The 26,919-nt window shown below is 41.6% G+C and overlaps 1 protein-coding gene across 3 annotated transcripts in view; it reads left to right on the top strand.

Annotated features, from left to right (window-relative positions):
- LOC111974641 (transport and Golgi organization 2 homolog) overlaps positions 1-26,919 on the top strand; it is a 49,350-nt gene that overhangs the window by 14,568 nt on the left and 7,863 nt on the right. For all 3 annotated transcript variants that reach the window (XM_024002527.2, XM_024002525.2, XM_024002526.2), the window contains exons 3-5: positions 564-652; positions 4,020-4,139; positions 6,060-6,177. In XM_024002527.2, the coding sequence (XP_023858295.1) occupies positions 564-652; positions 4,020-4,139; positions 6,060-6,177 (327 nt within the window). The remainder of the gene's footprint in view (positions 1-563; positions 653-4,019; positions 4,140-6,059; positions 6,178-26,919) is intronic.

Here is a 26,919-nt window from a genome sequence, read left to right as displayed (position 1 = left end):
TCCCAGCCGAAACAGTTCAGTATATATAGAGTTCCTGCATATATTATGACACTTTGTCATTTTTGGGGGGGGTTCGTTTTGGACTTCGGTGAGGGTTTTTTCAGCTGTTCGGGCACACMTAATTTTTTTATTATTTTAATTATTTTCAAGTGACAGTCTTTTTAAGGGAGTATGCGAGAACACTCGTTTGGCTAGCCAAGTTCGGCTAGGCGCCAGCCTAACTGAAGCATGCTGACGCCTTGATTCACTCATTGGTGCAGAATGCAGCCTGGCAAATGAGCACAGGTTATTTGGGATCTTATTCCGTTTATAATGCACTACTTTTGACCAGAGTGCTATGGGCCCTGGTATAAAGTAGTGAGCTATATATAGGGTGCGATTTGGGCCGCTGAAGACACAGCCAGGGCTCAGTCTCTTCGATATAAGGAGATGCGACCCAAAACATAATAATATGTCAAGATGGATACCACCACTAGGTTATGGCGCTAAAGTACATTACCTTAAGTGGTCTACCATGGTCTCCCTCATAACTCTAGTCCTCTCTCTTTCTCTTTTTCCCTCAGGCTAATTTTGGCTGCAAACAGAGATGAGTTCTACAACAGGCCAACCAAAGCTGCAGACTTTTGGGCGAGCAACAGCGAAATCCTCAGCGGTAAGTATCTGCACTTGACGTTGAAGTGGCAGAACCACACTGTGGGGCGACAGAGATCATTTTGGAGAGGAGTCCCTTCTGTTTCCCCTCTGTCTTTCTCTGAGAGCCTTTTATTTCACCGCAACCCATTTCATTTCAACTCGGCTAGAATGCATTCATGAGCCAGATATTGGTTTCCATGTCAAGAGACAAATAAAATGTGATTTGATCACCTAGGTCTAAACGTTCTCTCCCAGACTCACGGATAGATAGTTTGGAGCGTAGCATAAGGTAACCAGTCCATCCAGTATGCATAATAATACAGTCATCACTTAACGGTGATTCATATAATTTGTTTAATTTTGGAGTATTGGRTAGACCAATTATGTACCAAAGACAYTCTTATCTTTTTTGTTTTTCTGCCATGCATAATATGCAGTGGGCTATGTATTGAATAACGGCACAATGCATTCTGTTTTTTGGGGGTCGGAGGGCTTAGGCTCATATATAGGCCAATGCATGAGCTCTAATATGCTTATGGATGTTTCACGTGCAACATTTGAAATTCTTTGAATTAATCATCACCTTAGAAAGCGCTGTCCATTTCATTGTTTGGCTTTGAAACAACATCCAGGTTCAACCCATTATTGAACTTCTTTCTTTAAATTGGTCATCACAGTGAGGTCAAAAGGTGTAGCCTAACTGAGTTTTAAAAGCATGATACTGTTTTGATGATGTGATTTTCAATTGTATTTGTATCGATGTCAGAGTGGTTAGAGGGACAGTAGAGCCCCGAGTATCAGGCCATTAACAACCTGATGGTGGTTAGGGTACTACCAATACATGTCCTGAGGGCGAAAGAGATTACCGTGACTCAATGGTCACGTGGAATTTGACTGCGGTCATGACTGCCGATGTGACGGTAATACTTTTTGAGAGGAATTTGATGCACTGAGTGTCCCAGTCATTCCATTTTTTCATTATTAAGAGCATAGAGCATTGACTGAGAAAAAAAAATGCATCTCTGAGTGTTCAGGCTGTTTAAAAAGTGAACCGMGTGTAAGGCTAAGAAGTGTGATTACAATAAGCGTCCTGTCATAGAGCATTGCTTCTCCTCTGTTTCTGAGTGATTCCTTTCATTTCCTCTCCCTCACAGCAGACTAGGAAGTTGTTTTGTTCTACAGCCTCTTTATAGTATTTCTGAGTCAACTATTTATAAAAATAAAAATAAATCATTACACAGGCTTGAGTAGCAGRCATTCAACTGATGGCTGATTCTATGTGGTGTGGCAGAAATGAATGAGTGTGGCCAGRGAGGCTCTTATCTGGTGTGTGGGTGGAGGGACGCTGGTTGGCCTCTGGTTGAAGGTGATGGATTATGTTGATGTTCGTTTGAGTGAGTCCACACAAGTCAATCTCAGCCTGATCTTACAGCTAAACAATGTGTTGATGTTTTATTGCCAATTTATTCATCTTTGCCTCACAGGGAGAGCAGAGCTGAGGACTTWTGAAGCCTTTTTCAAGGACAGCACACCCATAGTAGCACTGACTGTCATCATGTTTGTCTGCTGTACCATCACCCTGGGAGAATAAGCTCTGGGATTCCAGCAGCTCCATCTCTACCTGTCCCTATTGGCTTCAGGCCTTGGCTGGGTTTCCCTGCAGCAGAGTACCTCTCCTCTGTTCCCTGGCTGTCTCAGTGCGCCTGTATTAATGAGGTGGAAGTGTAGGCTTACCATCTTGCCTCTGCACATGCTTCCCTTAGTTACCCCCACTCTCATAGAAACACACACAGCCTATCTCAGTGTTTAAGTGACAGTTTAGGTCAAGATGAACCGKCTGTATCGCATGGCCCTTTGCCTCTAGAAGTTTATTCAAGTTTTTGTACAGTATAAGTATTAACATCTTGTTATTCATTCTTCAGTGGYTTCATTTCTTCCAAGTGCAAAATGGTAAGTGACTAGCAAGTCACACTGGTTGTAATAAAATGATCTATATATCTCTTAACGCTCAACTGCTTGTCGTATTACCTATGAGTCGTGTAAGGGCATTGCTTCACTCCGCGTCCAGACAAACAGAATGTATGAGTAGAATTAATCTATTCAGCGTTTTCAGAGTTCCGTGCTCTACATGGTAATGAGGCTCCCATGATGATGAATGCAAGGCAGAGAGGCCTGTKTATTTCTCAGAAACCCACTGCGCAGCCTTAACTGCATAAAGTACAGAATCGCCTCTTCCTTTAATGTTTTGGTTTTTATGCACTTCTTGTCAGGATTTTTTTCCTGTAACTCACAAAGGAGTAAAAGTAAAACTAGGCAGTCAGCGATGGCTTGGAGGAGGGTGAAACATTTGTTCTTTGTGCTTCTTCTAGAATGAATAGATTTATTATAAGCAAACTCTTGTTTTGAGTGTTGACTGGCAGCATTATTTTCAGCAATACACGATTGCCATTGTTGATTCACAGTGAATATATATATACACTAAACAAAAATATAAAGGCAACATCTAAAGTGTAGGTCCCATATTTCATGAGCTGAAATAAAAGATACCAGAAATGTTCCATTTGCACAAAAAGCTTATTTCTCTATAAAAAAAAATCACACATTTGTTTACATCCCTGTTAGTGAGCATTTCCCCTTTGCCAAGATAATCTATCCATCTGACAGGTGTGGCATATCAAGAAGCTGATTAAACCGCACGATTATTACACAGGTGAACCTTGTGCTGGGGACAATACAAGGCCAATGTGAAATGTTGTCACACAACCACTGATGTCTCAAGTTTTGTGGGAGCGTGCACATGGCATGCTGACTGCAGGAATGTCCACCAGAGCTGTTGCCAGATAATGTAATGTTCGTTTCTCTACCATAAGTATCCTCCAACATCTTTTTAGAGAATTTGGCAGTATGTCCAACCGGCCTCAAAACTGCAGACCACTTGTAACTACACCAGCCCAGGACCTCCAAATCCGTATTCTTTACCTGTGGGATCGTGTGAGACCAGTCACCCGGACAGCTGATGGAACTGAGGAGTATTTCTGTCTGTAATAAAAGCTCTTTTGAGAAAAAAATCATTTTACCAGTGGGTGGGCCTATGCCCACCCATGGCTGCGCCCCTGCCCAGTCATATGAAACCCATAGATTAGGGCCTAATTTATTTATTTCAATTGACTGTTTTCCTTATATGAACCGTAAAGTAAAAAAGTAAAATCGTTGAAATTATTGCATGTTGCGCTTTATTTTTGTTCAGTATAGCATTCAATCTCACTGGTCAGTTAAGCCTACACCTGTTGTTCTATTTTCAGACAGAGGTGTTACAATGGGAAGAAAATTCATGTAGGTGTTTTGTGATGGACATGGAGTGTGATGTGATTGTTGTGTGTTGTCAGGGCTGGACCTGGAGGAGGGGAAGGAAGGAGGGTCATGGCTGGGGATCAACAAGAGGGGCAAGCTGGCTGCACTGACCAATTACCTGGAGGGAAGGCCCAATCCAGACGCACAAGGAAGAGGTGAGGACCAACTTGGATGAGAATATACCCACTGAGCAGCCCGATATGTACATTTTTAGGAGGCAGTGTATTAATATTCAGTGCATTCAGAAAGTGTTCAGACCACTTCCCTTCTTCCCCATTGTATAACCTTACAGCATTGTRCTAAAATTAATACAATTMATTATTTTCCTCACTAATCTACACACAATACCCCATAACGACAAAGCGAAAACAGGTTTCGAAATTTTTGKAAATGTATTAAATAAATAGCAGAAATACCTTATTTATGTAAGTATTCAGACCCTTTGCTATGAGACTTGAAATTGAGCTCAGGTGCATCCGGTTTCCATTGATCATCCTTGATGTTTCTACAACTTYATTGGAGTACACCTGTGGTAAATTCAATTGATTGGACATTATTTGGAAAGMCACACACCTGTCTATATAGGTCCCGCAGTTGACAGTGCATGTCAGAGCAAAAACCAAGCCATGTGCTCAAACGAATTGTCTGTAGATTGTGTCGAGGCCCAGATCTGGGGAAGAGTACCAAAAAATGTCTGCAGTATTGAAGGTCCCCAAGAACACAGTGGCCTCCATCATTCTTAAATGGAAGAAGTTTGGAACCACCAAGACTCTTCCTAGAGCTGGCCGCCCGGGCAAACTGAGCAATCAGGGGAGAAGGGCCTTGGTCAGGGAGGTGACTAAGAACCCGATGGTCACTCTGACAGAGCTCCAGAGTTCCTCTGTGGAATGGGAGAACCTTCCAGAAGGACAACCCGTTTCTGAATGTCCTTGAGTGGTCCAGTCAGACCTTGGGCTTGAACCCAATCAAACATATCTCTGGAGAGACCTGAAAATAGCTGTGCGGTGATGCTCCCCATCCAACCTGACAGAGCTCAAGAGGATCTGCAGAGAAGAATGGGAGAAACTCCCCAAATACAGGTGTGCTAAGCTTGTAGCGTCATACCCAAGAAGACTTGAGGCTGTAATCGCTGCCAAAGGTGCTTCAACAAAGTACTGAGTAAAGGGTCTGAATACTTATGTAAATGTGATATTTCAGTTTTTTTTTTGTAATAAAATTGTGAAAATATCTAAACCTGTTTTTGCTTTGTCATTATGGGGTATTGTGTGTAGATTGAAAGAAAAGCAATTCAATCAATTTTAGAATAAGACTAACGTAACATGTGGAAAAACGTCAAGGGGTCTGAATACTTTCTGATTGCACTGTAGTGTTAATATTTAATGGAGCTGGAATGGTCGAATGGATGGAAATGAACCGCTTTTTGAAGGATTCATTCACTAGCAATAGCGCCACAGTAAGTGAATAGTAGTGTCAGCCAGCCTCCCTCGCCTCCTCTGTTTGCACGCTACAGTGGCTCTCCACAGTCGTTCTGTATCAGAGCTGTCTACTGCCGATGCTCAGCCCCACAAGGGAAACACCTCCTTGTGTAATAGCAGTTTTCAAATTGTTTTATTTTCTTCAAGGCCACATTTCAGGCTTTTTCCTGACACACTTCATTACTGTAGTGCAGGTCCCCCATCTCGGGTAGTAGCCTGTCCTCCTAACCGCTAWCTCGCAGTGCTACGTAACATGGACACTATCTCGAATGTCACTCAGTCCAAGACCTATGTTACATATTTTACCTCAAAAATCCTCCACGTAACTGCGTCACAATTTGCTCAATTTATTTTTATTTAACCTTTTATTTAACCAGGTTAGTCTTGTTTTCAAAAGAGACCTGGACCAATAAGCGGTGTTGTGTCGATCATATTGGATAGTATAACTAAATGTGTTTTGTGGTTACAAAACCAAATAGCCAGCCAACTGATAAATCTACTCTTGCTATGTCCAYGGGGCCTGCCTAACTGGTCTGTAACCTCTCTGAAAGTGTCCATTTAGTGTGAATGTAAGAATAATGTTGGTTCTATGTGTTGTAGGGTTCCTGGTGTCAAATTTCCTGACAGATCAGAGCCAGGACAGCTACTCCTACCTGAAGAGGGTGTCATCTGAGGGACATCTCTACAATGGCTTCAACCTCCTCACCGCTGAGTTCAAGTGAGTCAAGAGTTTGGGCAGACTGATCAGGAGAGGTGTTCTGGGTTTGATGGAGCTCTGAGCAAAACAAAAGACCATGGGATGGGTTGATTAATATTTTTGGTGAGGTTTGGCCTTACTACTCAACACACCTTCTGCATTGTTTTTATTTTGTTAAGTGTGCTTGCTGGAAAAAAGCACAACTTTATAAACTGTTTACAGTTATTATTCCGCTGGAACCTTGTGAGCGTTGCGTTATTCGAATCCGGTATCAGGATAAATAAAAAGCAAGGTCTGCTAACTTTCTTTAATTATGTTTAATTACTGCAAGCAATGAATGGCAAATGCAATTTTCGTATATACGGGTTCGCTGTATCACCGCGCAGGGTTGAACAGAGAACTGGCAGGAAGTACGTAAACAGCTGTTCTTATACCGTGATGACATAGTTCCAACGCGTCTGCGCGGTTTAAACTTTGCCCAGCCTATCGCCGTTACTCAGACTGGTCCCCTTCTTTCAGATGTCCGCATCTGGTCGTTGCGTAGATTAGATCCGTCTTGTGCCGCTACACTCAAACAGTTCCTTATATGGTATTGTCCAGTGTCCTAACCTCCCTGGTTGGCCTGGAGATATGCACCCCTCCCCTCTCCAGATTGACCACAGCTTTTATGGCCTGTGTTGGTCAGTCCTTACACACATCTGTATTGTTTGTGTGTGTGTGTAACAAAACAAAATTCATCTTCAAACAATATGCTAGCAGGCTATAGTGCATAAACATAAATCCTAACAACCTTTAGCGCCAAAACCGTTAAAGCTACCGACTCCAAAACAACGTTTAAATGTGAAGACTACCACTAGTCAGTGTGCTTGAAAAAAAACTTTGATACTACTGATACTTTTCACACTACAACAATATTTGCATAAATCCCAATGCATTTCATTGGCCGTAGATTTGAATGGTAAAACTATGCAGTGAACTAGTCTTCAACCGTTTAAGCGAGAAACGCTATGCAAACGTCGAAACTCGCAGGCCAGTCTGGAATAGGTTGCTTGTATACAGCTTTTTGATACCATGTATACTTGTTGAACTATAACCGTTTTAAATGTGCATAAAAGCTCCATAGGCTTGAATGGATTTGCAACTGCAAATTTAATACGTCTCTTTTATCGCCAAAACAAAAGATGCCCAAGCTTTAGCAGACGAGGTGTGGAAATGTGCCCCCCACCCCTTCGGCCTCGGAGGATGCTAGCTCGGATGAAACGACATGATGATTCAGAATGGAGATTGACAAGGGTATAACAAAAAATTGTAGAGACACTTTCTGAACGCATAATCAAAATGTATTTGCTGTTTAATCAACTCCATGAAGACCAGAAAGTCACAAAGAGACGACTGACAAAGTTAGAAAAAGACCACGCTGCAATTCTGGACGTCCGCGAGTACGTGGATCAAAAGCACAAGAAGTTGGAAGACGGCATTTCGAAACTTGAGGAGAAATTAGATTCTCACAAATGTCCAAAGGTGCTCAAATTTTAGATTGCAAGGTTTCCCGGAGGCTGTGGAGGGAAGAAATGCCATCTCTTTTCTACAGGAATGGATTCCCAAAATCCTGGATCTACCCCCTTCTCTGCTGCCTGAGCAAAGGCAGAGCTCAAGAATGGAGGTGCTGTAATCAGGATGATGTTGATTTAAAAAAAACTAAATTGCCCCTATTCCTATTTCATATTTGAGGGATGATGGTCATCGTCTGGTAAAAGTTTTAATTTATTCATCATAGCTTGATGTCTTTTTTCCTGGGGTGCTTGGGTGTGTTTTTGGTCATCACTTTTGCAGCTGCGCGACACAGGTTTCGGGGCACCTTGGGGAATGCCGATTGGTTGACATTTTAGTGTACTGGTAGGCGTGGCTGAGGGTGACCATGAACGCATCCTCTTTTTAAAAAAAAAATATATTATTCAGAGACATGCTCAAATGGGCCTAAATAGTCCTGTCTTTTTTATTGCCGATGTTTGTTGCTTTGATTCCCATTTTATTTTGTCTCAACTGACATAATTTTCATGTTACGGGGATCCATGCACTATACGTATAATTTAGATTGAACCTAATTCGGGTGATGCTATGCACAGCAGGTACATCTATTTTAAAGACTAGCGTCTAATGGGTATGGGGTTTTTAACTTTCAGTTCGGGAGGAGGTTGTGTTTGTGGTTGGGAGTTTGTAGTTTGCCAAAAGGCACCTAAAGGACTCTGATGTTGAGAAACAAGATTCTCTGGTCTGATGAAACCAAGAATGAACTCTTTGGCCTGAATGCCAAGCGTCATGTCTTGAGGAAACCTGGCACCATCCCTATGGTGAATCATGGTGGTGGCAGCATCATGCTGTGGGGATTTTCTTTCAGCGGCAGGYAGACTAGTCAGGATCGAGGGAAAGTTGAACGGCGCAAAGTACAGAGATCCTTGAAGAAGACATGCTCGAAAGCGCCCAGGACCTCAGCCTAAGGTTCACCTTCCAACGGGACAACGACCCTAAGCACACAGCCAAGACAACGCAGGAGTCTTTTCGGGTAAGTCTCTGAATGTCTTTGAGTGGCCCAGCCAGAGCCCAAACTTGAACCTTATCGAACATCTCTGGAGAGAACTGAAAATAGCTGTGCGGAGACGCTCCCCCATCCAACCTGACAGAGCTTAAGAGGATCTGCAGAGAAAAATGGGACAAACTCCCCAAATATAGGTGTGCCAAGCTTGTAGCGTCATACCCAAGAAGACTCAAGGCTGTAATCGCTGCCAAAGATGCTTCAACAAAGTACTGAGTAAAGGGTCTGAATACTTTTGTAAATGTGTATTTCAGGTTATTTTTAATACATTTGCAAAAATGTCTAATTACCTGTTTTTGCTTTGTCATTATGGAGTATTGTGTGTGTGTGAGGGGGGGGGGGACAACAATCAATGTCAGAATAAGGCTGTAATGTAACAAAATGTGGAAAAAGTCAAGGGGTCTGAATACTTTCCGAATGCACTGTATAAGGCTCAAGTAGATTTGTTGGAGAAAAAATGTGAGATCTGGAAAATAAACATKGTATAACATTTGACGACTCAACTCTACAAAAATTTGACTCAAAGCGATTGGAATATAACAACCTGACGACCTATGAAGCAGAAAACACATTTAGGAGAACAAAACAAACCTACTATGAACATGGTGATAAATAAGTAAAGTTGCTTGCTTGGCAGATAAGGCGAGAGGAAGCTAGTAGAGTTATTAGCTCTATTAAGATGTCCAACAACAGTTGTTCAGGGTCCTGAGGCAATTCATCTACTCTTTAGAGAGTTTAATGAAACGCTGTCCAATTCTGAAAGGGATATCCCTGCCACAATGCATGAGTTTTTGAACAAACTCAATTGACAAGCTTTAACTGATGAGGATCGAAAGGGTTTTGGAGAGAGATTACATCTGAAGAAATTAGGGAATCCATTTTCAACACTGCTGGGAGAAAATCACCAGGGTTAGACGGATTTCCTGTTGAACTCTATAGAACATTTTTATCCAAACGAATTCATCCTCTTTGCAATATATTTATTCATGCCATAGAGACAGATAAGATACACTTGAACAAGCACTGACCAATATCTTTATTGAACACTGCATATAAAATTGTTGCTGAACTCATAGCTCTTAGACTAGATAAAGTTCTTCCCGACTTGGTTGATATGGACCAAAGCGGCTTAGTAAGAAACCGCTCTTCTCCTGATTTAATATCAGAATATGATTTAACATAATGCAWTATGTAGAGAATGACCAGGAATCTGTAGTGGTGGCTTAATAAGATGCGGAAAAAGCTTTTGACCGCATAGAATGGAACTAKTTGTTTAAAGTTTTACGGAGGATGAATATTGGACCTAAGTATGTCGGTCTGATTTAGATTACTGTACAAATGTACGGTAGCTCAGATCCTGACTAATGGAAATGTATATGGCACCTTTTCAGGATATAAAATAAACCTATCAAATAGTATAATCATGCCTTAACCGAACGGCTATGCAGGACCTGATTTTTAGACCAGCCGTTTTCTTGGAGACGCCAGAAAATGACTGCAAATTGCAAATTCCTTCTGAAATGAATAAGACCTATCAACTGAACTATATTCCACTTCTCAAAAAGGTTGGGGAAGAGTTAGATAGATGGCTGGATTTACCAATTGCTCTTATTGTGTTGGTTAATTGTGTAATTATTCTACCTTTTTTATAACCTTGGCCTTTCCTATTACCAATGTTTTYTTTTTTTCTTCAAACAACTTAATAGGAAGGTGTCTTCATTTCAGTCGAAAGGGAGACCTCCCAGAGTGAAACTCAAAACTTTTCTATACTCAGGAGTGCTTACTCTATCTGACTTCCAGTTGTGTTTCGGTTCAAGGCTGTGTGGGTGGGTATGGCAAGATACAACAACAAGTTCACCCTCTTGGAGACAGACAGAGGAAGTGAAGTGTCTTTCCCCTGTTTCATGGGCATCTATACCTTATATTAGCCCACCTAAAGCTTTGATGGGTCTCACAAACGACTTTAATTAAAAACACTAAATATGGAAGTCTGTAAACAGAASGGCGTATGTATATCTATATATAACAAACATCTTTCTATAATTATTATACCCATCTTATACAAAGCCCTCAGATGGTATTACAATTTCTTGGTGAAACAAAGGAATTAAAACATTTGGTCATCTGTATAGAGAAGGTGAACTATTATCCTTCCAACAAACTGGCATCTCACTTGTAGTTACAGTGCATTCGGAAAGTATTGAGAACCCTTGACTTTTTTCAAGTTTTGTTACATTACAGCCTTACACTAAAATGGTTTAAATCGTTTTCTTCCTCATCTACACACAATACGCGATAATGATCGAGTAAAAAACAGGTTTTGGACATTTTTGCAAATTTTAAATAAACTGAAATCAAATTTACATAAGTCCTTCAGGCCCTTTTACGCAGTACTTTGTGGAAGCACCTTTGGCAGTGATTTAAAGCCTCGTGTCTTCTTGGGTATGACACTACAAGCTTGGCACACCTGTGTTTGGGGAGTTTCTCCCATTCTTCTCTGCAGATCCTGTCTGTCAGGTTGGATGGGGAACGTCACTGCACAGCTATTTTCAGGTCTCTCCAGAGATGTTTGATCGGGTTCAAGTCCGGGCTCTGGCTAGGTCCCTCAGACTTGTCCCGAAGCCACTCCTGCATTGTCTTGGCTGTGTGCTTCGGGTCGTTGTCCTGTTGGAAGGTGAACCTTGGTCCCGGTCTGAGGTCCTGAGCGCTCTGGAGCAGGTTTTCATCAAGGATCTCCCTGTACTTTGCTCCGTTCAACTTTCCCTCAACCCTGACTAGTCTCCCAGTCCCTGCCGCTGAAAAACAACCCCACAGCATGATGCTGCCACCACCATGCTTCACCGTAGGGATGGTGCCAGGTTTCCTCAATCTTGGTTTCATCAGACCAGAGAATCTTGTTTCTCATGGTCAGAGTCCTTTWGTTACAAGCGGGCTGTCATGTGCCTTTTACTGAGGAGTGGCTTCCGTCTGGCCASTCTACCATAAAGACCTGATTGGTGGAGTGCTGCAGAGATGGTTGTCCTTCTGGAAGGTTCCCCCATCTCCACAGAGGAACTGTAGAGCTCTGTCAGAGTGACCATCGGGTTCGGGTTCACCTCCCTGACCAAGAACCTTCTCCCGCAATTGCTCAGTTTGGCCGGGCGACCAGCTCTAGGAAGAGTCTTGGCGGTTCCAAACTTCTTCCATTTAAGAATGATGGAGGCCACTGTGTTCTTGGGGACCTTCAATGCTGCAGAAATTTGTTGYTACCCTTCTCCATAATCTGTGCCTCGACACAATCCGGCCTTYCAGCTCTACGGATAATTCCTTCGACCTCATGGCTTGGTTTTTGCTCTGACATGCACTGTCAACTGTGGTACTAATATAGACAGATGTGTGCCTTTCTAAATCATGTCCAATCAATTGAATTTACCATAGCTGGACTCAAATCAAATTGTAGAAACATATCAAGGATGATCAATGGAAACAGGATGCACCGAGCTCAATTTCGAGTCTCATAGCAAAGGGTCTGAATACTTATGTAAATAAGGTAATTATGTTTTGATTTTTAATACATTTGGGAAAATAATCTAAACCTGTTTTGGCTTTGTCATTATGGGTTATTGTGGTGTGTGTGTGTATTGATGAGGGGGAAAAAATAATTTWATCAATTTTAGAATAAGACTGTAATGTAATAAAATGTCAAGGGGGCTGAGTACTTTCCAAATACAATGTATATACTTGAAGACAACTACACTAACTAGGTCTAGTCCAGGATATKGCTAGCTCTGGTCCACACTTTGTAGCTCTGGTCCAGGGCGTACCTAGTAGCTAGCTCTGGTTCAAATACGCAAACATTCTAGGTGGACTAATACGTCAAACTTCGCCATTGTTAGCCAATACAGAGAGCCAGGAGATGCTCTCAACCAATTATCTCCCACAACTCAACCAATCATCTCCCACAATACTTTCCCCTTAGCCCTCCCCTGCATTCTAGCACACCACAAGCACAGAGCCACGCCTCCCATAGAATTCAATGGTCCCTCCCACCAGTGGCGGTTCTTGCTTGTATGGCTCCCTGGGCGAACRTCCATTCTGCGCTAACTAAGTTTTATTCAGACATTTGGAACAACACAAAGAAATAATCATAACATATAAAAAATATATACAAAAATGAGACTTATAAATATCAAAATAAAGTATAAAAGACAAATGGAAACAAATGTGTTGATTTGGCACTCGAGRGTCAATACATTACCCATCCCATAACACTGTCAACCAAGAGTCAAGACTAAACCAATTCACCTTGGTGGTGTGCAGACTGGTTTTATATTATTCTTAACGATTTCACACAAACCAGAAAAAAATGCAACAACATGTCTGTGAAAATATATATTCACAGTATTATGAATGAATTGTGGCTTAGTTGGTAGCATTTCGTGTGACTGATTTTACTAATTGCATTAGTACTGCACGAAGTTAGAGGTGCTCTATTTGATAGATTCCCCCACTCCCCATACCTGMGGCTTCCAGTGGGGACATTCAAGACATGCCCACCCAGCTGCAAATCAACCCCTAGTCCAAGGCACATGTAGTTCTCAGAGGATTTTKTACCAAGCCTTTAAGGTTTAGCTATTTCTATATCGCATATTCCTTTTCAGACCCTAGGGCTAGYGGTCGATTTGACATTGGGCATAAGTGTCTGTTACCATGTGTTCTCTCTGTTCCCGTCTCTTGTTGGGCTGGCTGATGATGAATCAGGGATGATAGTGCCTTATCTCCAGGGTCCATCAGAGGCATGAGCTACAGCCACCTGTTCTCTCTCTTTCTCTCTGTCCCTGCCTCTCTCCAAACACAAAAGAAACCTTGAATTGAAGAAACCGTCATAAGAATTCTGAGAACACCTGTACATTTTCTTCCTTTACCAGTCAGGCTTGTGAGGGCAAGTCAAAAGCTCTAAGAATTCTTTGACAAAGGTAACCCAGACAATATTTAATGTCGGGGACTTTTTCCCCTCTCTTTCTGTTTCCTCTCACACTCTGCAGCAGACAGTGTGATTTAATTTGATGGCCTTGCGATGTGGACTGGAGAGAAAAAATTAAAGTGTGTCCCTCTGAAAATAAGACTGCTGTCATGAAGGGGGCTCGATAGACATGCCATCGGCATGGCAACAGGGTTTCAGGTCTCATTTTGGAAGTCAGGGGGTTCATGAACAACTTTTCCCACTTCCTGCCAGGGGAAGCAGGGTTTTCCCTGTGGATCGAGGGGTCCTGATCAATATCCTGCTGACGTGACCTAGAGCAGGAACGGCACAGTGCGTGAGCAGATCTCTCGTTTTAATCCTCCTCCTCTTCCGTTGTTTCCAGGTATTGTTCTTTCTCCACATCTACACGTTTCTCTCCCCTCTCTCTACATTGTGTGTATTATAGCAGGTAGAGATCTCCGCGGGTTGTGTTCTGTTGTGTGTTAACAGCAGAGCCTTTCAGGAATGCAAATGGCCTCATTAAGACCAGGAGTTATGTACGTGTTATATGTTCCTGCTGCTGCCACCCCTGCGGCAAGAGACTTAACGAAAGGAGACCTCACTGCCACCAGAAATGTGTGTACACACACACACACACACACACACCGTGAGATGTCAGCCGAGAGAGAGCAACAAGTAATATGTGTTTCTTTGATGTATGCTCTGGCCTGGCCAATCATCTGGCTCTGAAATCACTCCATCCCTCTCTGTCTGCCTGGACCCATGGGGCGTCCTGTCGACTCACTACAAGATGTATGGATGCTGACAGATAGGACCCTGCGGTACGCAACGGCATAATAAAAACAGACATTGGATGGCAGCTGCTGTGACTGTAATGTATTTGGTTGTAGACCTTTTTTTTAATATATATAAACAGGCTCATTATAGAGCTATTAGTTTTCCCRCTCTGCACAGTGAAACAACAGTGATGCGTGTTGGTTAGAGACAACCCAGAGGAAATYCTGTCTGCGGCTGCTCTGTTTCCGAATCGATAATTAAGTCTTGTCTCGTGGATACAGAGGAGGGCCCTATATTACAATTAGTGGATTTGTCATCCCATCCTTAACCAACATGATGATTTATGATAGGATGGTGATGTGGGACAAGATGTGTGGAGGCCATTTTAAACATCCTCTGTATTCCTTCCTGTTGTATAATGTARAGGCAACTGCCAAAATAAAGCAAACACTTGAGCAAATGAGGGATACAAATAGTGACGTTGTGGTAAAACAAATCGGTGAGGAAATTCTGACCATATATAAAAATGCCCAGTTGCCCATTTATTTCGGCCACCATGGCAAGAAGAAGAGATCTGTGACTTTGAAAGAGGGGTCTCAAAGGAGCACAGGGGGTTTAAGTATTAATATCAAACAAATTAGGTAAATATGTAATTTTTATATCACACGCCCTATTAAGACACTTTATGTTGTTGTTTACTTTATTTTGTCCGTTACTGTATATTAGGGCTGTGARGGTCACAACTTTTGGATGACTGTAATTGGCCAGCCAAATGACRACAGTCTCTGTAATAACCGTTCGAATAGCAATTTTTTTTTAATGAATGTTTTTGAACATTTTCACCTTTTCTCCGCTCCTGACTGCAAGTAGAACTGGCGTTCCCAGTCGAGTCAATGARGGCATAATGGGTGAACTGGTGGCCATTGTGAGCAAACCAGGAAATGTACCCATCAAAATGGGTTGTGACTGGAGGGAGTAATGTTACGACTGAAAGCAGAGCTGCAAACTCTCACGTATTGGTCTTTAGAACACACAAGTCTCACGGCACGCCTCTTTTAGCTCACGCATTGGAAAGTACTACTTTTATTTTTCCAATTAGTCCACAATACCAGGCAGCCATTGTGAGTGTACCCATGAGTTTACCAGTCAAATTGCCAGGGTTAGGGGTTCCAAGCCCATTCTATTCATTGTTTGCGACAACACCTTGCTTGTTTCAGCAAGCAAGGTGTTGTAAGTATCATCACGTTGTAAGACTCCATGGTATCGCAAAGGACTCAACCACGGAAATGCCTCGGCCATCCCGTTTTCAGTCAGATGTTTGTCGTCGCAAAAAAACTGTTAATTTTCATGACTATCTTCACCCATAACCGTCYGTTATARGGTAATTGTGCCATTCCCACWGTGTACGTCATTGGGGATGCAGTAATAGAAAAAGTGTATAATTTGTATGTTACTCATCCAACTGAATAGAACTCTAAATGTCTCGACTTCAAGTTTGGCATGATTTATATTATGCCTTCCCTTAATTACGTTGCTTGTTAAACCAGTATTGCTTTTATTAATAATCCATAGCTCTTTCGATGGGTTTGAATACTTTCAATCCAGTTGACGAATTTGCATGCATACGTTTCCCCTCTGACTGAGCCTTGCCTTGGTCGGAGCTAATGATGTACACTGAGTGTACAAAACAATAGGAACACCTGCTATTTCCATGACATCGACTGACCAGGTGAAGCTATGATCCCTTATTGATGTCACTTGTTAAATCCACTTCAATCAGTGTTGATGAAGTGGAAGATACGGGTTAATTTAGGTTTTTGAAGCCTTGAGACATTTTTGACAATTGAGACATGGATTGTGTATTTGTGCCATTCAGAGGGTGAATGGGCAAGACAAAATATTTAAGTYACTTTTGAGTGGGGTATGGTAGTTGATGCCAGGCACACCAGTTTGAGTATGTCAAGAGCTGCAATGCTGCTGGGTATTTCASMRTCKACAGTTTCCAGTGTGTATCAAGAATGGTTCGCCACCCAAAGGACATCAGCCAACTGGACACAACTGTGGGAATTATTGAAGTCAACTTTGGCCAGCATTCCATGCAACGACAAATTGAGGCTGTTCTGAGGGCAAAAGGAGGTGTAACTCAATATTAGGAAGGTGTTCAAATCAATCATCTCTCAATTTTAATCGCAAATGCCCTCAAATTATTTTATCAATGGCAGCCAAGCAGCACTCGGTATTGTCATACACCGAGCCATCTTACTTTTCCTGTGCTTCTTTCGACTTTGATCCAATCTTGTGTACATATTTATTCATTCAAGTCTGTGTGGTGGAAGAAGATTATCTGTTTAATCTGTCAACTGTCATCTCAAAACATCCAGCCTCACRGAGCCTTCCTAATACCCAGCAGAACTTATATGTTTAAAGTATACATTCTCACCCACTTTTTAGAAAGTGGGTTGTTCGTGTGGTCTGCAACTGTGGTGTAGCTTTTGGCAGGCTTTTGTTTTTCCTTTTTGAAAAGGGTAGCAGCAACTGGTTTCTGTGGTGAATGGTTTATTTCATTTTGATGAGTAACAGTAATGCATATTCTCTTTTGTCTCCCCCCAAAACCAGTATGCTTAACCCAGCTACTACAACAATCACAACAGGCAGTTGTAGCAGTAGGCCTTTAGTCCCTGGGCTGATCTCTCTGTCTAGCTCAGTGGTTCCCAAACYTTTTATTGTCCCGTACCCCTTCAAACATTCAACCTCCAGCTGCGTACCCCCTCTAGCACCAGGGTCAGCGCACTCTCAAATGTTGTTTTTTGCCATCATTGTAAGCCTGCCACACACACCCACTATACGATACATTTATTAAACATAAGAATGAGTGAGTTTTTGTCACAACCTGGCTCGTAGGAAGTGACAAAGAACTCTTATAGGACCAGGGCACAAATAATAATAATTTTGCTCTTTATTTAACCATCTTACATATAAAACCTTATTTGTTCGTCAAAAATTGTGAATAACTCACCACAGGTTAATGAGAAGGGTGTTCTTGAAAGGATGCACWTAACTCTGCAATGTTGTATTGGAGAGAGTCTGTCTTATAATTTTCCACAGTCATTGCCTGTATTTAGTTTTCATGCAAGAGAGMGCCAAGAATCCACTCTCACATAGGTACATGGTTGCAAAGGGCATCAGTGTCTTAACAGTGTGATTTTCCAAGGAAGGATACTCTGAGCGCAGCCCATTCCAGAAATCTGGCAGTGGCTTCTGATTTAAATTCAATTTTCACAGAACCGCTTGTTGCAATTTTGATGAGGCTCTCTTGTTCAGATATCGGTAAGTGGACTGGAGGCATGGCATGAAAGGGATAACGAATCCAGTTGTACTCGGGTGCTTCGCTATATCACATTTGACATTGTCCGTAAGCTTGAGTTCATTTGCACACAAAAAATCATACAATGATGGAAAGACCTGTGGGTTGTCCTTGTTAATGCAGACAGAGAAGAGCTCCAACTTCTTAATCATAGCCTCAATTTTGTCCCGCACATTGACTATAGTTGCGGAGAGTCCCTGTAATCCTAGATTCAGATCATTCATGCGAGAAAAAACATCACCCAGATAGGCCAGTCGTGTGAGAAACTCGTCATCATGCAAGCGGTCAGACAAGTGAAAATGATGGTCAGTAAAGAGAACTTTAAGCTCATCTCTCAATTAAAATGAACTTGTCAATACCTTGCCCCTTGATAACCAGCGCACTCATGTATGTTGTAAAAGCGTTACATGGTCGCTGCCTATATCATTGCATAGTYCAGAAAATACATGAGAGTTCAGGGGCCTTGCTTTAACAAAGTTAACAATTTTCACTGTAGTGTCCAAAACGTATTCGCAACGATACCTCCCAATCCCACTGATGGTTCTCAATGTTCATCAGCCCAATTTCAACAAACCTGAGGCCGCRCAGCACAGCAGCAAGGAGCAAAATAAGGCACTGCTTAAAAGKTTCAGAATAATGTACTGCATTTCATTTATAAACATCTACTATCCTGCTGCATATAGTGATTATCATTCTGGCAGCTAGATCTTCAAAAGTGCTGTTTCTGAAGCTTCACAGAACTTTCTTTTCCTGTTGGTAGTTAACGCTGTCCATTGCTAGCAGCCAACTCCTGTGGTTCCTCATCTCAGCCCAAATCTCCCTGCAGCAGAACTGATGAGGTTTTGATATTCTCGTCAGAGCGTGTGGGTATCAGAAATACCTCGGAGTCTGAGATATCCACCTGTTGCCTCCGGAGTAAATTTGATGCCCGCCACAGAATGCAAAAGTAGCCATTGTGCTTCAAGGTGAGACTATTGAGCTTAGGCCTCAATCTATCGAAACAGTATTTCACACAGTGTGTTTGTCTGAGTTGGGACTGAGAGTAATCTACATAGCTCCATCTCTTCCCAGCCCAATGAGCCCATAGCATAATCTGGCCACCTTTCTGCAGGGTTGCAGTTTTATATACTATTTAGGAGAGGGATATCAAACCAGAGTCAACTTCAGGCAGCGAAGTTGAAAATATTGTACCCATGGAAGGAAGCTACAAGGCATTGACATGAACAAAAGCAAAAAGATGGTGGTTTATGTCATTACTGTAGTTACGTTGCAGAAAGTTTTATATATTGTTTGGCTTTAATCATCGAGACATTGATATTATTATTTTTTTATGTTTTATTGAATGTTTAAAGCATGCAATATACTTGCAGTGAAGCCGCTCAACAACTACATCACATTAGTCATCTAACAGACTCCCATCCAGAGCGACACACAGAAACAACCAGGGTCAACGCCCTGCTCAAGGGCACGTTGACAGATCACCCACAAGGTCAAAAACAGGGACCCTAACCAGCGATCCATCAGCCTCCGGCCCAAGCTCTCAACCGCCAGCCCTCCAAGATACCCCTCCACAGTTCCCCAAGAGCTCCCCTCAACCATCCGAGAACCCACCCCAAGAACATTGACTTTTTTTTTTTAAGAATTCCATTCCCCCCCCCAAGACCCCTCCCCCCCATGCACAACCAACCAACAAATTAACAAAAGAGAGACAAAGGAAAACAGAAAACAACAAGGACAACAAAAATCATAACAGCAAGGCCAACTGAGTATGTTTGAGTGCATGTATGACACTATTTACCTGTGTCCATGTATGTTCACATGTGTGCATTTGAATGAGAGTGTGTGTGCATATGCATGTGTACAAACACCTGCATGGCATCAACCTCAGGCAAACCGGCATTAGCTGTAAAAACATTGCCCCTCGGTGTCATTCAAACTTATTTTTTATACTTTTATCTTTGACCGTCATTCTATCCCCCGCCCAGCAACTCCACTCCCACTTGTCTCCAATTCCACATCCCAGCCCCTCTCACRTATCTCTGCTGGCCACCCTCTTCGGATTTCTACYTATTATATATCTTTCAACTATGCTGTGATGTTTAACATACAATTTCTATCTAATTGAATCCACAGATTGTGAGTTGAAGATAAATACTTTTACTAAGGGTATTAGTATATTAGTAATTGACTGACCCGGTCTCTCCAGATGTACAATTTCTAGGGTCAATTTTAGATCAATGTTATGTATTTTTAGCCATTCCTGAACCTGAGACCAGAAACGGGCTACRTGAGGGCAATACCAAAATAAATGGTCTATTGATTCTGTATCCTCACAAAATCTGCAGAGCTTCAATGATTGTATGCCCCAAATATTCAACATTTTGTTGGTGGCAAGAATTCTATATAATAATTTTWGCTGAAAAGCACGAAGTCTTGAATCTTGTGTCGTTTTATATACAGTTGAAGTCGGAAGTTTACATACACCTTAGCCAAATACATTTAAACTCAGGTTTTCGCAATTTCCTTGACATTTAATCCTAGTTAAAATTCCCTTAGGTCAGTTAGATCACCACTTTATTTTAAGAATGTGAAATGTCAGAATAATAGTAGAGAGAATGATTTTTTCAGCTTTTATTTCTTTCATCACATTCCCAGTGGGTCAGAAGTTTACATACACTCAATTAGTATTTGGTAGCATTGCCTTTAAATTGTTTAACTTGGGTCAAATTTTCGGGTAGCCTTCCACAAGCTTCCCACAATAAGTTGGGTGAATTTGGCCATTCCTCCTGACAGAGCTGGTGTAACTGAGTCAGGTTTGTAGGCCTCTTGCTCGCACACGCTTTGTTCAGGTGCCCACAAAATGATCTATATTATTGAGGTCAGGCTTTGAATGGACAGTCCTATATCTTGACTTTGTTTGTCCTTAAGCCATTCTGCCACAACGTTGGAAGTATGCTTGGGGTCATTGTCCATTTGAAAGACCCATTTGCGACCAAGCTTTAACTTCCTAACTGATGTCTTGAGATGTTGCTTCATATATCCACATAATTTTCCTTTCTCATTGATCATCTATTTGTGTGAAGGCACCAGTCCCTCCTGCAGCAAAGCACCCACAACATGGTGCTGCCACCCGTGCTTCACGGTTGGGATGGTGTTCTTTGGCTTGCAAGCCTCCCCCTTTTTCCTCCAAACATAACGATGGTCATTATGGCCAAACAGTTCTATTTTTGTTCATCAGACCAGAGACATTTCTCCAAAAAGTACGATCTTTGTCCCCATGTGCAGTTGCAAACCATAGTCTGGCTTTTTATGGTGGTTTTTGGAGCAGTGGCTTCTTCGTTGCTGAGCAGCCTTTCTGGTTATGTCGATATAGGACTTGTTTTACTGTGAATATAGATACTTTTGTACCTGTTTCCTTCAGCATCTTCACAAGGTCCTTTGCTGTTGTCCTGGGATTGATTTGCACTTTTCGCACCAAAGTACGTTCATCTCTAGGAGACACAACACATCTCCTTCCTGAGCGGTTGATGGCTGCGTGGTCCCATGGTGTTTATACTTGCGTACTATTGTTTGTACAGATGAACGTGGTACCTTTCAGGCATTTGGAAATTTCTCCAATGATGAAACCAGACTTGTGGAGGTCTACAATCTTTTTCTGAGATCTTGACTGATTTCTTCTAATTTTCCCATGATGTCACACAAAGAAGGCACTGGAGTTTGAAGGTAGGCCTTGAAATACATCCACTGGTACACCTCCAATTGACTCAAATTATGTCAATTAGCCTATCAGAAGCTTCTAAAGCCATGACATAATTTTCACATATTTCCAAGCTGTTTAAAGGCACAGTCAACTTAGTGTATGTAAACTTCTGACCCATAGAATTGTGTACAGTGAAATAATCTGTCTGCTAAACATTTTGGAAAAATGACTTGTGTCATGCACAAAGTAGATGTCCTACCTGACTTGCCAAAACTATAATTGGTTAACAAGAAATTTGTGGAGTGGTTGAAAAACGTGTTTTAATGACTCCAATCTAAGTGTATGTAAACATCCAACTTCAACTGTATCAACTCATACACCCTGTACCATGGAATCGGTACATCAAAWATRTCTTTKCAACTATTTTGCAATCTGTATGGCACAGCTGTCAATATCCTCCTGGTCCTCAAATGAAACTGGTATACTTTCCTATTTATGCTATTTTTATTTCAGCCGCCAACTTTATATTGGGCAGACAGACCAGTTCCCTGCCTCCTCCCGCTGCCGCCATCTCCATTTTTGGGATAATGCTGTAATCAATTGTTTGTACTCTTGGATTGAGCGGACCTTCCCGTACAATTCTGAGAACTCCATGAAATACATAACTACCATTCCAATTTATAATATGATTTACAAACAAAATACCCATAAATACAGGTATTTTTTCAACCAGCACGATTGTGTTCAGCCATAATATTTGTTATATCTTTTCAGGGGGATGAAATTGAAATTGTAGCCAGCTCTGCAATGCTTTTTTCAAAGTTTCTATTTTTTTCAAACAGCATCATTTTCAATTAATCGAAAATGAGACATGGCAATCTGCACAAAAGGCAAAAAAGGCAATTTMTAAACAATGGATGAGCTTTTCTTAYTATCTACTTGAGAGCCATTCAAGGTTCAAATAAAACTTTTTAAAAAGTGAAGCTTTTAGAGAGGTTTAGTGCTTTTATATTTAATAATCTCAACCCACCCAATTCATTATATAGATAGGCACGCTTTATTTTTTTGTGGTTTATCGTCCCAGATAAAGCTAAATATTTTTGGCTCGTATTATTTGAAAAACAAATCATCAGGAGTAGGCACAGCCATAAGTAAGTGAGTAAACTGAGATGTCAAAGAGTTAATCGGTGTAATTTTCCCATAAATAGTTGCAGGATCTTGTCTATTTTTACAAGTTTTCTATTGAAATTCATTGTGGAGAGCTCATTTATATATTTTGTGATATGAATACCAAGTATGTCTACTTCACCGTCAGCCCATTTTATAGGTAGACTGGAGGGTAATGGATATATATATATATTTTTTAAGATCAATACGTAATATTGTACACTAAACATTTCTGGACTAAAACCTAATTATGATATCTAGATCTTCAATTAAACATTGCAGGGGTCTAGCTTGCGGACTTAATATAAAACTTGAGTCATCCGCATGCATACATGGAAACTTTTTTTCCTTTTTTTGATATAAATACCAGACTTGGCTTCTTAGATGTTTCATGATGTACTATTATTTCTATTAGTTGTTGTCGTATATTATCTCCAATGTATCGTTCATGAAAATACCTGTCTGATCAGGATGGACAATAGCTGGTAAAACCTTTTTAATTCTGAGTGCTATGCATTTTGCATCGCAACATTGAAGTGTAAGAGGCCTTCAGTTTTTTTAGACTGGATCTTTATATTTGCCATCTGGGTCTTGTTTTAATACCTGACGGACTACCATTCTATAGGAGTAGTTAAAACAAGGTAGCAATGGCGCTTCGGGTATATATAAAAAAAAAAAGGCTTGATATACCTCTACTGGTATGCCATCAATCCATGGGGTTTTGATATTCTTTGGTTTGAAGATGGTGTAATGTTAACAAAATTGCATTCATATTGTCATTTTCCCACAGTGTTTTTACTAACACACTGGCCTACTTAAATTCCTCTGCCCAAGGACATTTACACCGTATGAGAAACAGTAACACCAACAGAGAGAGAACCTTGGCCTATTCTTTTCCCAGCTTAATTGCTTACTGTGGCATAAACAAATGTACTATCTCGGACAGCAGACAGGCAAATTAGCTTGTAATTAATTGTAAGAGATAAACATTTAGCGGACAGCGGAACCCCWTATGTCAGACAAAATTGATTCTGTCAGTCCCTCTGTCCMCGGCTATTTGCAGATGTTATTATCAAACGAGTCTCAATCTCACSACAGGAAAGTAATCTTCTCTCCTCTTATACACTACATGACCAACAGCTCGTCGATCATCTCATTCCAAAATCATGGGCATTAATATGGAGTTGGTTATAACTGCTATAACAGCATCCACTCTTCTGGTAAGGCTTTCCACTAGATGTTGGAACATTGCTGCGGGGACTTGCTTCCATTCAGCCACGAGCATTAGTGTGACCGGGCACTGATGCTGGGCGATTAGGTCTGGCTCACAGTCAGCATTCKAATTCATCCCAAAGGTGTTCGATGGGGGTTGAGGTCAGGGCTCTGTACAGGCCAGTCAAGTTCTTCCACACCAATCTCGACAAACTATTTCTGTATGGACCTCATTTTGTGCACAGGGGCATTGTCATGCTGAAACAGGAAAGGGCCTTCCCCAAACTGTTGCCACGAAGTTCGAAGCACAGAATTGTCTAGATTGTCAATGTATGCTGTAGCATTAACATTTCCTGTCACTGGAAGTAAGGGTCCTACCACGAACCATAAAAAACAGCCCCAGACCATTATTTATTATTTACAGTTGGCACGGTGCATTGGGGGAAGGTAGCGTTCTCGTGGCATCCAGCAAACCCAGATTTGTCCATTCGACGGCCAGATGGTGAAACGTGATTCATCACTCCAGAGAACGCGTTTCCACAGCTCCAGAGTCCAATGGCAGCGAGCTTTATACCACTCCAGCCGACGCTAGGCATTGCGCATGGTGATCTTAGGCTTGTGTGCGGCTGRTCATCCATAGAAACCCATTTCATGAAGCTCCCGACCAACCCTTCTTGTGCTGAAGTTGCTTCCAGTGGCAGTTTCGAACTCAGTAGTGAGTGTTGCAACTGAGGACAGACGATTTTTACGTGCTTAAGCACTCTGCGGTCCTGTTCTGTGAGCTTATGTGGCTTACCACTTCGCGTCTGAGCCGTTGTTGCTCCTGGACGTTTCCACTTCACAATAACAGCACTTAGATGACCGGGGCAGCTCTTGTCGGGCAGAAATTTGARGAACTGACTTGTTGGAAAGGTGGCATCCTATGAGAGTGCCACATTGAAAGTCGCTGAGCTCTTCAGTAAGGCCATTCTACTGCCAATGTTTGTCTATGGCATGGCTGTGTTCTCGACTTTTATARACCTGTCAGCAAKGAGTGTGGCTGAAATAGCCGAATCCACTAATTTMAAGGGCTGTCCACATACTTTAGTATCTATAGTGTAGCCAGTGGTGTAAAGTACCCAATTGTCGTCATACTTGAGTAAAAGTAAGGATGCCTTAAAAGAAAATGACAAAAGTGACCGTCACCCAGTAAAATACTATTTGAGTAAAAGTACAAAAGTATTTGGTTTTAAATATACCATTAGTATAAATCACTTAAAATTCCTTATAATTCAGCAGCCCAGATGGCACGATTTTCTTGTTTAAAGTTTACGGATAGCCAGGGGCACACTTCAACAGTCAGACATAATTTACAAACAAAGCAATTTTGTGTTTAGTGAGTCTGCCAGATCAGAGGCAATAGGGATGACATGGGATGTTCTCTTGATAAGTTTGTGAATTGGACTATTTTCCTGGCCTGCTAAGCATTCAAAATGTAACGAGTACTTTTGGGTGTTAGGGAAAATGTTAAAAGTACATTTATTTTCTTTAGGGATGTAGTCAGTGGGGCGATTTTAGCATGTAAATCTTGGTGTGGCAAAAAAAAAGATGCATGCCAGCAAAGCCACAATACATTAATTGCACTATAACGGTGACAAACGGTGCCCACAAACTGTTGGGACAGCTTTATGTAGGCCCTAATAGCAGAGTCCCAACAGCAGTCCCAACACCTTAAACTGCTACACCTGGCTATCATCAGAGTCTTGTCTGGCAGCTAAACAGTTCATTCAGCAACATTTACTGCCTTTTTAAGATACATAGCTGATATGGCTGACTTGTTTAAACAAATGTGGTTTCTTCTGACAATTGASATGTACACACTATGGCATAAGGGAAAGACGAGCGTATAAGAGGCAATCGTCATTTKGATTAAGACAATGACGGACGTTGRCAATATAACTATTTGTAAAGCACTTTTGAAATGTACAGCAACAGAATTCAGAACATGGGCCGTTCTTACAGTATTCTRCCTMTACACCAAGTCAGAACCATAGGATAAATAACAGGGCCATATAAGCAMACAATGAAAGCTCTTACAATTTTTGATGATTACATTTCTCTAAAATAGGCTACATGTGCACGTGCACCACCAAGTCAGAACAGTTGGCGAAATTAAGAGGGGTAATTGGACCAAATTATTAGYGTGAGGCAGATGGGCTATTAACAGTTTACTACAAAACATACACTTAGTATTACTTTCTTAGCTACAGCATACATATCTCCCTGGCATATTACATTRATGCAGCAGCATACAAGACATTTTTGGACTCTCCTTGTTGTGCTGTGCACACTTCCTTCCAAACCACTTATTGTTGAATGTTTATGGCCGATGGGCATSGACACGTTTTATCTATAATGTCTCTTCATTATTTATCTTCATATGACAAGGATTTGCCAGTAGATTGTCGACTTGATTCATGATGACTGATAGCTAAGATTCTGAAAGTATGATGTTGACATGATCAGTCCAATCAAAGCTACTGTACATATAGTGTGATTTGACATTTTATCTGTGGCCAATGACCTTGAGCCTTCTTGGATGGGCACGGATAATATAGAGATGGCGGGATTTTCCATGCATCGGCAGGACAGAGAACCTACTTCTGGTAAGACGAGTGGCGGGGGAGTGTCTATTTGTCAATAACAGCTGGTGCGCYATGTCTAATGTTAAAGAAGTCTTGAGGTATTGCTCGCTTTGGGTAGAGTACCTTAGGATAAGCTGTAGAACATACCGTCTACCAAGAGAGTTCTTATCTGTATTATTCGTAGTCGTCTGTTTACCACCACAAACCGATGCTGGCACTAAGACCGCGGCGCTCCTAGTGGCCGGGGACTTTAATGCAGGCAAACTTAAATCCGTTTTACCTCATTTCTTCCAGCATGTCACATGTGTAACCAGAGGGAAAAGAACTSTAGACCACCTTTTCTCCACATACAGAGATGCATAC

The sequence above is a fragment of the Salvelinus sp. IW2-2015 genome, linkage group LG15 (genome assembly GCF_002910315.2).
Source record: "Salvelinus sp. IW2-2015 linkage group LG15, ASM291031v2, whole genome shotgun sequence".
Taxonomy (NCBI): Eukaryota; Metazoa; Chordata; class Actinopteri; order Salmoniformes; family Salmonidae; genus Salvelinus; species Salvelinus sp. IW2-2015.
This window is presented reverse-complemented; position numbering and strand designations above follow the sequence as displayed.